Raw genomic sequence first — 14,653 nt, forward strand, 5'->3', positions numbered from 1 at the left:
ATCCTCACTAACAAGCTTGTATTCATAAGAAGACACCTCCGAGACACAGTGTCTTATTTTTCACTAGTATATATATAAAAGTAGGGTTGGGTAAATGGATCTGGGTCTTTAGGCCTGTACCTGTCTAAGGGCACACTCGTAATCTTCAGGTGGGTAGAGGACCGAACGGAAGCTTCAGGTAGATGATCCAAAAAGGGGGGGAGGTACCTGCAAAAGGCACTTCGACGCTCAAGTCAGGACAAGCACGATTTTCTAGGATAATAAATGAACAGTGACATATCTCGTTACGTGTGACCTATTTATAATACCTGATATGGGCCTGAGCATGGTGGGCCTTCTCTGACAATTACTAAATTAGGTAATACGATGTTAATCGGCGAGTTATGCCTTAATTGTGCTTTGTCCCTTGTTAATCATGATCGTCATTTTAATTATTCTCTTTGTTGTCCTTCGGCCGAGCCGATACGGGACGGTCGAGGAGTCGTCTTAGGCGTTTGGCTGAGTCGATGGGGAAAGGATACGATTCTCGGTCTCTTGCCGAGCCGAAGGGATATCTGATCTGTGTCTATCTGATAGGACATGAAGTGTCATTCTGTGTGGTCGATTGTCGAGGCAAAGTGATCTAAGCTGCGTCAATATCTGATAAGACATGACGTGCTGGTCCACGTGGCCGATCCACGTGGCCGATAGGACCCTTCCGGTACACAAGCCCCCCAGCCTTGAGGAGCGTAACGACGTAAAGGGTAGAAATGACTTTGCAGTTGTGGCGGTTGGGTTTGAGTGCGGTATTGTAACCATTGGGCATTTAATCATGGGAACGTGAAGGGTTGTAACCGCTGGGGATGTGAAAGGTTGTAACCGTTGGGTAATAATGATTAGAAATTGAAAAGTTATGCTTCGTGGATCGTTGGATCAAATTGATCCAACGGTTCTCAGGGGGGTGACGGTTACGTTGGGTGTATTATAAATAGGGGTGGTGGGGACCAATTGTTGGTGTGTTTACTTAATTGTCGCGTGCATTTGCTCCGAGCCGACGTAGGGATCAAGCTTGAGTGCGAGTTTCCAACCAAGACCAACTTCATTTTAAGGTACATTTCAATGGCTGATTATGACGTTAATGTAGAAGATAGGGTTTCCCAAGCTGGTTTCGCTAAGGATACTTGGATGGGTTCTAGCGATGCGGGTTCGCGTGAGCCTTTGTTTCGACAAGGTGCTTCGGATTCAGCATCGAATAGGTCGGCCAGCGTAGAAATTGTTGAAGGGTTTGAGCGTTCGCAGAGTGTAGAAGAGGCTTCTTCTCTCGAGATGATCGAAGGTCGACCGAGCACTTGTAGAGTCGGTCCGGCCTCTCGTTCTTTCGGCCCTATAGAGGTCCCCGACTATCGGTGGGTACATAAAGAAGTGGGCACACTAGTACAAAAGACCCTTTTTACGTCGGTTATTTAGGGGTTTTTACGTCAGGGAAACGTCCGACGTAGAAGCGGGAGACGTAAAATTTACGTCGGGGGTCAAAAACCGACGTAAATTTACGTCGGACATACCCAGGTCCGACGTAAAAAATCGTAAAAATTTTTAAAAAAAAAAAGAAAAATGAATGCAGCAGAACGGCCCGTTCTGCTTGGAGAACGGCCCGTTCTCCTTGCAGAACGGGGCATTCTGTTTGGAGAACGGCCCATACTGCTTGGAGAACGGGCCGTTCTCCTTGCAGAACGGCCCGTTCTGCTTCCCAGAAATCGCTTTTCTTCTGCGTTTTCCTCCCAGAAATCGCTTTTCTTCCCAGAATCGCTTCTCTTCTCTGTTCTCCTCAGGCTTGGCTTCAGCCACTGGTTGTTCCTACTCAAAATATATAAAGAAACACACATAATAAGTTCAAAATACACATTTAGTCGTATGAACGCAAACTGCTTGTTTTTGTCGTATGAACGGAGACTGAATGATAGAAAAAAATCACACCTTACACAACGAAGAGGAAGAGGAAGAGGAAGAGGAAGAGGAAGAGGAGTAGGAGGCGGAGGGATTTACACAACGAAGAGGAAGAGGGTTTACAGAGAAAAAAATGAAAAGTGAATGCGCGCGGTGTGCCTCGCGCTCTCTTATTCAAATTTGCGTCTTTTTTACGTCGGACCTGGTAGGGTGCGACGTAAATTGGACTTTTTACGTCGCACCTGGGAAGGTGCGACGTAGATTGGACTTTTTACGTCGGACCTTACCAGGTGCGACGTAAAAAAGTTCGCAAAAATTACAAAAATGCCACCGCATTTTTTTTACGTCGGATTTTCGTATTTCCGACGTAAAAGGGGTGACGTAATATACTTATTTTCTACTAGTGGCAGCATATTCTTGCGGTATACTGATAAGGGTTCGATTACGTTGTTGTTCGACATTGAAAACTTTGTTACCCTTCCGGAGGATGAGGTACCGTCCGGCTTCTTCTTTGAATCATGCCGAAATGACGGATCGTGGGACTCAGATTTCGTCTTTCTTGGCCGAGAGAAGTGTAAATATAACTTCTTCTTTGTATATGACTATTTGTTTCAAGATTTGGGGGTGACACTCCCTTTCGACAAGTTCTTTATGGGAGTGCTCCATTTTCTCAACGTGGCGCCGACCCAACTTCATCCGAACAGCTGGGCCGCGATGCAAGGTTTCGGCAGTTATGTCTAGCACTCCATATCGAGCCGACTCCACACTTGTTCTTGTATTTCTACTCTTCCAGGCTGACAAAGAAGGCGAAGTGGCTCTCTCTGGTGCGGGCAGAACATTGCTTGCTTCGGCCGTTCACTACCTCCTACAAGGGATTTAAAGTAGGGTTTTTCAAGGTGATGATTCGGCCCGGTAACGGTAACAAATATTTTTTTGATGATGAGGGGAAGGCGTTGTTCCTGTTGTACTGGACTCGGGCGCCAACGAAATACGACGTGGTGTCAGAGTCCAAGATGTCCTTTGCGGAGCAAGCTAACTTGGCAGTGTTGGAGAAACTTCCTCGGTCGTTGCCATGCCGAGATCTTGTCCGGCTTGTCAAGTCATCAAATCCGCAAGACGCTTTAATTGGTATAGCATCTGTCTTATGTTTAAATTCATGCTTTGTCATTGATTTTGACTAGTGTTTGTGCAAATATCATGACGAGCTGCGGGAGTGACGACTTGGACATTCGCAACCTAATCCGCAGCCGAGCTCCAACGCCAATGGCAACTGGGCATGGAGATAATCGGGGTCCAGTCCGTGAAATGGCTTAGCCTCAACCAAAACCGAAAGAGAAAGCTGCTCAGGATGCCCATAAGGCGAGGGTGGCGAAGAGGAAAGCCAAGGAGGCGAGGGCCGAGGCAGAAGCGAAGAGGCAAAAACAACAGGTATTGCCTGTGCTAATGCCTCCTCAAGGGCTGGTGAGTCCGAATTTTCTGGCCTCCCATGTTAGTGCTCAAGATTATTTGAGCCAAGATTTGACCTCGGAGGTGGGGCAAAACATGCTGGGTTAGATGAGTGCGGCCCACAAGTGAACCTTCTTCTACGAGTTCCAGGCTCGCTCTTTGGCTTTGGCTCAGAGTCTCATGATGTAGCCGAACACCGAGGCTGAGAAGCTTCGCCGGAAACTTCTCGAGTCAGAGAAGTCTGTGCAAGAGGCTTTGCCTACTTTGTTCGTGGCACAGGGGCATGGCAAAAAGTGCGAGGCCGAGATGGACTGCCGGGGCCGCTTGAATGATGACCTGACTTTGCAAGTGCAAAGGTTGGAGAATCGCCTGAAGGCGGAGGCCGAAAAGTCAGCTAAGTTGGCAAGTGACTTGGAGGCCGAAAAGAAAGCTTTCGGCGCATATAGGGAAAGGGCTAGGAGCAAGGTCCTCTCTCAGCATGAGGCCGGCTTCGCTCGGGCGGCATGTCAGGCCCAACATTTTGGAAGTCTCCCTTCTGACTTTCAATTTAATATGTCAATGGATTTCTATCGGGGGAATTACGTGAACTTGACACAAATTCCCCCGAATGAACAGCCTGATGCGGAAGCCCCAATTCTTTGTCCGGCCGAGCTGACTAAGGGCGTGGAAATGGTCGTCGAGGAGGAAGAGTTGTCGGTGCAAGGGGAGCCCGAGGCGTAGTCTCGTTTTGTTTCTGCTTTGTTTTTCTGTTAAATTTGTAAGCTTGGGCCGATGGAGCCCTTTTAATGACTTTTCTTGTATTTCGTTGCCGACAAGGCATGCTAATGCAATTTACTTGTTTTTGTTAAATACATTGCATACTTCGGTAATATTATTTAATTAAGTCGTGCCGAGTAAACTTTTAGTAGTTAAGCTAATAACGTAGTGGAGGTGAGTTTCGGCGTAGATTAAGTCGCGTCCTTAACCGAGAGACATCTCGGGAGGGAAGACTTATAAAGTTGAAGTCACATCCTTGGCCGAGAGACATCTCGGGAGGGAAGACTTGTAAAGTCGAAGTCACATCCTTGGCCGAGAGACATCTCGGGAAGGAAGACTTGTAAAATCGAAGTCACATCCTTGGCCGAGAGACATCTTGGGAGGGAAGAGCTTCCAGTGATCCATAATGGCCATGCCCCTCTGCAGGAGAACCTGGGCGACATCTAAGCCTTCCACAGGCCCGACTGACACGATCATCGCTTGATCAGCCGAGCTTAAAGACCCCTTGGGAAAACACTTCTTGGCAGACACCCCAGTGCTTCACCAAGAGTCAATGTCTTCCGAGGCGCTAACATGATCCAACCTCACCACCGCGTTCCCCTTCTGGAAGCACTGTGCGAGGTACTGGGTTCTGGGAGGCCCCCTCGACGGACTAGTTGATGGCACTGATGACGCCTGGGCAGACCTCGAAACTTCAGGACATGGCCCTTTCCCGCGAGCCTCGGCAGAGGCAGGGGGAGACGCCTCCCGCTCCACACCAGAAGCACCGACCCCCAGCAACTACGAACTCAGAGTCTCCGAACAAAAACATTCCTTTAAAATAATAGCCAGGCAGAAAACCAAAGCATAAAAAGAAGGCCTTAGACTACACTACGTACTTCGGCAGCTGGGGCGCCTTGCTCGGCAACCCGAGCCCCCACCTCGGCAGCTATCCTTGCCTGCAAAAAGCCACACAACACAGAAGAAGTGTTAAAGATAACAAGACACTTACCTCGGTGGAAGGAGCAACCTGCTCAGCAGTCGAAGTCACCCCCTTGGCAGCTTGAGCAATAGGCTCAGCAGCCCGAGTCGACTCCCCAGCGGCCACTTGAGGAGCCTCCTTGAGCGGCGAACTCCGGTAAGGTCCACCGCATCAACATCAGATGCCTTGGAGGTCACCTCCTCGGCATTTAGAGGGGCAGAGGTCCCCCCGACCTCTTTCTCGCCCCTCTTTCTTTTTCGGTTGGTCTTCAGGGGGGACATCTCCTCCTCAAGCTCAGGCACCTCGAGCTAAGCGACATTGTAGCGATGTTTCAACTCTCGCCACTTATTCCTCCCCATTATGCCTGCAAACACAAAAAGTAAAACACATCAGAAAAAGGAGTTTTCACAGACCCTAACAATCTAAGGAGGGCGAAATACTCACTCTCTAGGCCCCCCTCCCTATAAGCCGAGTTCGCAAGCAACAGAACGAGCTTGCAATCCAACGGGCGAGGAAGCGTAACAAGGTTTTCAATAGCGACTGCCTTAGAGGCTGTCAACTTCAGGTTACCTAAACCGTGGAACCTAGACGGTTTAGGGCACCAATAAAAAGGAAATTTCTGCAACCCGCCGAAATGGAACACCTCGTCCTCCAAGGGGTCGACATCCATAAGAGCGACCCGGAAGAACTCTTACTTATAATTTTTGTATGATCGGGCATAAAGGGTAAACAAGCCCCCATCTCTACTCCCATTCAGCGACAATAGCCGTAAGGTGGAACACCTATTTTCAATTGGTAGGAATGAAGAAAAACACGAAGCGACACCTCTATCCCTAGAACTGTACACAGGACCTGAAAAGCCCTCAGAAAACCCCAATTATTGGGGTACAGCTGACAAGGAGCCGCATTGATGTAATTCAAAAAATCACACTCAAACTGAGTGAAAGGAAGACAGACGCCCAGGTCCCTGAAGAGACACTGATAGAGATAAAAATGAGGAGGGTCAATAGACCTCCCCATGTACACACCCTCGTCAGCCCAACAAGGTTCGAGCCGGATCATATGGGAGATAGAAGGATCACAGATCCTATGCGTCCTCTGAATTGCATTAACCTCAAGGAAAGACCGGAAAACACTTTGGATCCCCCCCATCTCACGCCTGACCCAATCGTACCCAGGGATACCGGGAACGAGATCCGCTGGCGGCGCCACCTCCTTCTTTTTCTCAACGGCGGCCGTCCCAGCAGCTGCCACCTTGCCCCGCGCCTTGCCTTTACCCTTGGCAGGCGCGGAAGAACCAACAACACTTCCTCCAGCCATGGTAGAAACAAGAAAGACTCGAAGAAGACTGGAGAAAGAAGAAAAAAGAAAATGATAGAAAGAAAGTACCTGGTACTCTTCCTCAGAAAATAACCCTAACAACGAATGGTTTACCGGAAACGACGACAGATATTAAGAAAATATAGTTTTTATGATTAAAATTAATAAATATGTCTTGAATTTTATTTTTTTTAAATTACTTATAAAATATTGAGATATTTAATGTATGTTTCTAAATTTTTTGTATTCTAAGAATAAAAATAGGAGGTGTACTATCCGTACTGCGGAACCGAGCTCCGAGCTCAGTTTCACGTCGCAAGATGACCTCGGGCACGCGCTACGCGATGTCAGCTCGGCATTCAAGTGAATTGTAACTGATTCCCGAGGATCTCGCCCCAGACGAGATCCATTATCTAATCACATTATCTAATCACATTATATCTTATCTCAGGCCCAAGGCCTAGAGCAAACCTAAATCACACTAAGGTACGTGCATTACTTATACGAGACTACCACTCATACAAACCTTAACTTTGGCATCAGAGTCTCTTTTGCAGGTACCACCCCCATCTTGGAGCACCAGCATACCAGTGAATGAGGCTCATCAATCTTGCTTGGTTGATCGTCTCTACGGCAAATTTCCAGTAAGAACAAAAGGCTATTTATATTTTAAGAGATGTACATTAAATAAATTTCACTTATTAAAATCTGAATTTCATATATGCAAAAATAATTATTATTAAAATAGTAATCTCACGAGAATCATCATACAGATACACAAAATACATGAGAAATAAAATAAATAAATAAATGAAAAACATTTAAATAAAAGACTATATCATACAAATAAATGAAAAAATGAGTATAGTATACACAAATTACCAAAAATTTTCCAAAAAGATAAATAAATTTAAATACATGTATGAGACATAAAGAGGTTGAAAAGATTTTGAGTAGTAGAGAAATTTTTTTATTAGAGACAATCCGTATGATTTTTAAATAGACAATAAATTTGTTAGAGGTTAAATAGGCAATCAAAAGTATAATTAGATTCTTATTTTTAAATAAAAAAATTATTTATGTGATAAGAATAATAATATTTTTTAATTTCAATTTTTTTAAAAGAACACCAAATATTCTTTAGATTTAATATTTTAAAATTTAGCTTATATGTCTGAATAACAATGAAATTAGAATACAATATTCAAATAAATAATAGTAGTATATATTATATGAATTAAATCTAATCTTAATATGAATTAAATCTCATTGCATAAATCATCAATTGACTAGGTTTAGCTTGATTTATAGATAAGCAAAATTATCAAAGTAATTCATATATTATATATAGCGATGCAATTTATAAGTTTGAAATTATATATATGTTCTAGTAAAATAAAATTTGACATAAAAAATGATAAATCTACTTAGTTGTTTTTTATTTCAAGTTTGTTAATTACTGATAATTGTCAAATATGCATTCATATTTTATTCAATTTAGGCAACTATTAATCTACATTATGTTTTTAAATATTGTTTTTGACCACAAAATACTTGGTCAAAAAATAATTTCAATTTTAGTTTAATTGCTTGAATATTAGGTTTTTTTTATGTTTTTCTTGATTGTGGTGGAACACTACAAAAAATAATTTGGAAGCTACAATTTTAAATGAGAAAGCATCGCTTCAAGCTTATTGTGCTAAAACCAAAAAAGAATTTAAAGTAATTACTAGACAATGAACAATATAAGATACAATATTATAGTATGTTCAAATATGACATGGGAAGAATTGCATACCCAAAATCAGTGAGGGATCCATCCTATCGGTCTTGAACAATGTGAGAGAAGACTGCACTCTTCTTGATAGGAAGTGAAAAGGCAGAAGATAGAAAATATTTCTACGTATGAACTGACGAATGGTACTAGTTCTATATCCTTATCAATAGAGATCAAGGACCTTTTAATAGACTATTGAATAGTACAACTCATCATAGACCATTCATCAGAAGTCCAATATATATTGTCCATAAATTAATAATAACAATGTACAATATAACTGATATTAATATATAAATATAATTTATTAATTAATTGTAATCAATAATAATACTAATACTAATAATAATAATAATAATAATAATAAAATAGGGAATAATTATACAAATATAACATTCTCCCACTTGGATAACATTAATCAATAAATTAAATATACTAATTACAACACAAGCACATATATCAACTAACAATATAAGAAATATACACATGAACCACAAAGATACTATTCGATAGGGATACATATCTTATGTTTATATTTAATAAATAATGGACAACGAAAAACATAATAAATATGTGATCCCAAAAATGGTCCAAGCATTTTTATATGCTAAAAGAGATGTAATGAAAATGATGTCATTGATAAATTTACATTCCATGAAAACCATAATAATAAAAAATGTAAACTTCAGACTCCCCCTAACCCAATGCATCAAAAAACTTAACCACACACATATGAGTTACATGATTTTGAAAAACTCCAATAGCTAAGCCTTTAGTCAGTGGATTTGCTAACATATTTTCTATAGCAGTCTCAATCCGAGTCTGAAAATCCAAAACTTTCTCTCTAACAAACTGAAATATTTTATATCAAAATGTTTTGAGTGAGTAGAACTTCTGTTGTTTTGAGAGAAATGCACAACAAAAGTATTGTCACAATATATATATAAGTGGCATATAGAAATACTTTCAACAATATGAAAGTCAAAAATCAAAATTTTAAGCCACACAACTTGACAAGTAGCCTTGTAACAAGCGACATACTCTGACTCCATGTTAGAAGTAGTTGTAAGAGTTTGTTTAACACTCTTCAAAGAAATAGCTCCTTCTACCATCATAAAAACAAAGTCGAAAGTATATTTTTGGTCGTCAAGACAACTAGCAAAATCAGAGTTAGACTAGCTAACTAATGACCTTAAGTTGATCATACTTATTATAGGTCAACATATGATCCTTGGTTCCCTGCAAATATCTAAAGACCTTTTTATTAGCTTTCCAATGACCCAAACACGGGTCACTTAAGTATTTCCCTAAAGCATTAACAACAAAAACAATATCGGAACGAGTACAAACTTGAGCATACATCAAACTACCAATAACAGAAGCATATGAGACCTTTTCCATTTCAACTATATCTTTATCATTTCACTACAAGAAAAATTGTTATTATCTACGGAATATTATCTACGGAAATTTTTCCGTAGATAATTTTTAATTATCTACGGAATATTATCTACGGAAAAAATTTCGTAGATAATATTTAATTTTCTACGGAATATTATCTACGGAATTTTTTCCGTAGATATTGTCCAGATATCTACGGAAATATCCATAGATAACTTATCTACGGAAATTTTCATAGATAACTCCTAACACCCACATTGCTACTCCCCCATTACCCCAAACCCAAAATGTTGAACCCACATGCTCCGAAAAACAAAATCAGTTGCCTTCTTCTAGAGCTTCACATTGTGAACCTAGTAGCAATGCATCACCAATGTCAATACCCTCCAAACTTTTTGAAATTCCTACTGGAGATGAAGAGCAACTGTCCAACAACGATACATCACCATTCAACAACGAAGATCCACCAGCTGGGTCTATTCTTCCATTGATTGAGCCTTGTAATGATGGGTAAAACTTATAATTTTTGCTTTCTAAATCCTATTTTTTCTTTCCCAACATTGAACTGATTTAATTTTTTTTCCTCATTAATTAGGTTTTATCCAAGCAGGGTAGCATCTAAGGCAATCACATTGACTATTAAGCAACAATTTGTTGAGCCATGGATGACTTGGGGTGCAATGACGGAAGAACAAAAAGATATCTTCTTTCAGCGTTTTAAGGTACATAATTTGTTTATTATCATTCTGTTCTAAAGGGATTACGTTAAATGCACTAAGTTTGTAGTCATGAATAATTTTATTGCTTCCTTATTCTGTTAATGCAGAAAAAACTTTCATGGAGACCTGAACATGAAGAGAAGATAAAAAAAATATTTCACACAAAAGCATCTCATAGGCTTTCTGAAATGTTCAAGAAAGCTCGTCAAATAAACAAGAAGCCTGATTGGATGTTTGATACAGTTTGGCAGAGTTTGATTGCCCAATGGATGGCCCCAGAATTTAAAACAAAGAGTATCCAAGCTCAAAAAAATAGAGCATCTGAGAAAGGTGGAATTCTGCACATAGGTGGCTCCATCACCCATCACGAGCATGCTATGCGGATGGTAATTACATTAAACTAATATATTTTATTTAATATAATTTTAGAAATATGATGATTAACTATTTATACAATTATAGTCACAATAGTTGGGTCGCCTTCCACATGTTGATGAGTTGTTCCACCAAACTCATGTACGGAAGCTTATGGGTGATTTTGTTGACCAAAGATCTAAGTGAACATATGTGAGTTATTTTTTTCGTATTATTGCTTTATTCTTTTCAATTTTAATCATCTCTGATAAATGTCACTTTTAAACATCTTTATCTGTGAAATAGGATCAATTTGAGACTATATTTAATCAAGCTAGGTCTGAGGCTGCATCTTGTACGGGAGGTTCTGAAACGTCTTCTATGGACCCAGTTCAGGAAGAACGACTCCGCAATAAGAGTTGGATTGCTACTGCTGGTGGGGTTACAGACAAAAGAAGACTTTATGGGGTTGGAAAAGTCGTTTCTCCGTTGACATTGTTGGATACCTTCACAAATATATCTTCTGCTCGTGCTACTGAAGATTCAGACAAAATTATTCAATTGGAAGAGCAAGTCCGTAAGTCTAGGGAGGAGGCTCGTCAATCTAGGAAACAAAATGAACGCTTGCAACGCCAGTTTCAATCCTTGTTCAATGCTGTTCTACCTCTCCTACCTTCTGATACACAGCATATTTTGCAACAACAAGTGGATCAACAATTTCATGACAACCACGATGACCAACAACCACCACCTACTGGACACTATGGAGATGACTATTAGTTAGATTTTTTTTTAGATTATGGATCCACAACTATTTAAACATTTTATTATGTATAATTTTATGCAAAAGTAGTCTTATTTTACACTATGACATGTAAACTAATTATGCATAATTGCTATGGGTATTTAGATTTTAAAGATGTTTGATTTCATATTGTGGTTATAGGATATTTAAAGAAACCTGAGAAGTGATTTTATTAATATTTCTGACCAGGTAAAACTATTTATAAAGATTGGTGTGGAAAGTAAACAAAACAATTCATGCTATGTTGAAATCAGTTATCTACGGAAATTTTCGTAGGTAAGTTATCTATGGAAATTTCCGTAGGTAAGTTATCTACGGAAATTTCCGTAGGTAAGTTATCTACTGAAATTTCCGTAGATAACTTACCTACGAAAATTTCCGTAGATAACTTACCTACGGAAATTTCCGTAGGTAACTTACCTACGAAAATTTCCGTAGATAACTTACCTACGGAAATTTCCATAGATAAGTTACCTACGGAAATTTTCGTAGATAAACGCATCCATAGATAAATTCCGTAGATAAACGCATCCGTAAATAAATTCTATATCCGTAAATAATTCCGTAAATAACGTTATCTATGACCTTATTATCTACGAATTTTTTCCCGTAGATAATCCGTAGATAATTATCAGTTATCTACGGATTTTCATCATTATCTATGGATTTTTTCCGTAGATAATGTTGATTTTTCTTGTAGTGTTTTGAGTTCATCAGTCTTAAAAACTTATAGACAAAACTTATAAAATATAAGGGGTGACACCATTTATATTAAAACTAATTATCATTTTATAAAATTTTAAAAAATTTAACATTATTAAATTAGGAGAAAAATGGACATTTTGTGCCTCTCTAATTAAAAAGATAACTAGTGATTAATCAAGTGATGAGAAATTTGAAAAATGAAAATGGCATTGAAGTAGAAAAGAAGAGAGAGAATAAATCAAAAAGTAAATAAAAAATAATAAATCCTTATAAAGATAAATTAGTCTAAAAATCATATACAGCAAAAAATAATATCCCATTTATTAATAATATAAATGTTACAAAATATCACTTTTGATAAAATTTTTAAAATGTTGTCATTAATATATAAAAATGTTGCTAAAAATCTTTAGTAATATAAGTTTTATAAAATATCATAAAAATATATTAACAACATTTACTCATAATTTGAAAATATTTTTCTATTGTCACTAAAAAAATCTTGTTGAAATGTACAGACAATAAGGGAAGACAATTGTTTCTTTTCCACATCTCATCTCATAGAACCGGTGCTCCATTTCTCTGGCTATCTATTCATGAATGCTGTACGAGAGAAATAAGGTAATGATGCACCAAATATTTAGTTTCTCATTAACTTTCTATAATTATATTCCTGAGAAAGTTCTGCCTAATACGATTTAAAGGTTTCACGACATAACTTCCCTACTTTCCCAATAGCTTTTATTAACAAAAGTGACATACAATTTAAAGGTTTCAACCTTCCAGTTTATTAATGCACGGAGACTTCAATTTTTTTATTAATTGACGGAGACTTCAATTTGTCACTGAGCATGCGACAAGTAAAGGGAATCCAAAAGAAATACCACTAACCAGCCTCCATCATGTCTTGGAAAATTTCCACAGAAATATGTAATAGATAAATAAAAGTAAGTCGTATTTCCACATGTACTATCCATAAATTAAAAAAAGAAAAGAAAAGAAAAGAAAGGCAAAGGCACTAATTACCCACATGCCAAAATTTGATTCTTATTAATTAGAAATAGAGATGAAAGTAGGATAAATTAGACTTTGAATATATAAATTGAGTGTATTGTATATATAAGTCTAGTGTGAACTATTATTTATTATCCCTTTTGCAAACCCACATTTTGGTGAAAAAGACATTCCTTTGAGACATTTTCCATGTTCACACGGTTAATCGGGTCCCACATGGAGGAAGATAGAGGCCATGGTATTTTCCTATATATTCATTCAGATTAAGAGCATGCATCAATCATCGTGATCAGTAACCAAAACCTCATCACTCACTTTAAACCTTGAGAGGTAACTGAAGTATATCTGAATATATATTCTTAAGCCTCCACAAGAATGTTATTAAATGCAATATCAAAACTCTTGAGGCACCGTTGGACATGGAGAGTGACGGGGTTTGTGTCAAGCATTGTGGGGTTCTACTGCTACGCCCTGAGCCCCTCGTTACGATACTTGATCGGAGCATGGAGCCTGGTGAAGAAAGTGGTGTACGGCTTGGTAAGCGCACTTGTGTGTACCTCCACGCTTCTCGTTCACAGGGACAGCTGCGCGTGGGCACGTGGGAGCGGTCCGTTTTTAAAAACACTGGTAGGTTTTGCAGCCTTGGTGATTACCTCCGTGCTTTCGTTTTTGGAAGATCGCAGCGAAGAAGGGAAGCAGGAAAGTGGGTACGGCAAAATGATGAACGTGATTTCTGGCGCGGCATTTGTTTCCATGACCATGAGCTTCTCCATGGAACTGGAACTTGGATTCGAAGTTGGCGTGTCTAATTTCATGATTGGGTGGTTGTTGGTGAGGGCCATGAAGGTGAGGTTAATGATAGCTATAGTTGCAACACTGTTCTGTTATATGCTTGTCAACCTCCGTCATCTCCCTCGTAAACTGCGCCGAAGGAATCGTTATGGTGGTTTTGAATACGAAGACTCGGAATGAATACAGATTCAGAAGCAAATCCCGAATCCCTGCTTCGTCGAAGGCATGCTCCAATTCGTTTTAGTGCACATTGGCCATTGGAATTAAGTTATCCCGAGTGTGGATTGTATTCATATTTTTATAAATCTCAGACTAATATTTGGATTTTGAGAGGCCAATTATGATTCTTGATTCATGTAGTTAGCTTTATCACGTTGAATAGAATGGTTATTTTGGTCGAATGAATGGGGCGTAAATTCATTGCACTGGTGGCATATTGAAGGAAGCACATTTTTGAAGGCGTGCGAAGCTAAACAACTAACGCTTGTCGTTATAAAATATTTTCAAAATACAAAGGTGCAGAAATGATTGGTATTGCATTAGCGACATAAAACCAGTAATTTTAAAATGTTTCTTATAAATATATTGATTTCACCTAACCTCAGACGGATCATATCCAACCCTTTCGAGATATTTTTTTTGCATAATCATAGTGCATCCAAGTTTGGTGAATTAGATCA

The 14,653-nt window shown here is 39.3% G+C and overlaps 2 protein-coding genes across 2 annotated transcripts; both read left to right on the forward strand.

The window, feature by feature from the left end:
• The first annotated feature begins 10,072 nt into the window (after nucleotides 1-10,072).
• LOC114916766 (uncharacterized) lies at nucleotides 10,073-14,374 on the forward strand. Its single transcript, XM_083061061.1, has 2 exons — nucleotides 10,073-10,094; nucleotides 10,180-14,374. The coding sequence occupies exon 2, from the start codon at nucleotides 11,039-11,041 to the stop codon at nucleotides 11,435-11,437; it is 399 nt and encodes a 132-aa protein (XP_082917187.1). The 5' UTR covers nucleotides 10,073-10,094; nucleotides 10,180-11,038; the 3' UTR covers nucleotides 11,438-14,374.
• Nucleotides 13,557-14,153, forward strand: LOC109812363 (uncharacterized). The gene has a single exon (XM_020376312.1). The coding sequence runs from the start codon at nucleotides 13,557-13,559 to the stop codon at nucleotides 14,151-14,153; it is 597 nt and encodes a 198-aa protein (XP_020231901.1).
• Nucleotides 14,375-14,653: the final 279 nt, after the last annotated feature.

The sequence above is a fragment of the Cajanus cajan genome, chromosome 7 (genome assembly GCF_000230855.2).
Source record: "Cajanus cajan strain Asha chromosome 7, NIPB_CcT2T_4, whole genome shotgun sequence".
NCBI lineage: Eukaryota > Viridiplantae > Streptophyta > Magnoliopsida > Fabales > Fabaceae > Cajanus > Cajanus cajan.

Excerpts from the sequence above, each read along its gene's own strand:
- LOC114916766 (XM_083061061.1), top strand. The coding sequence starts at position 11,039 with ATGGACCCAGTTCAGGAAGAACGACTCCGCAATAAGAGTTGGATTGCT.
- LOC109812363 (XM_020376312.1), top strand. The coding sequence starts at position 13,557 with ATGTTATTAAATGCAATATCAAAACTCTTGAGGCACCGTTGGACATGG.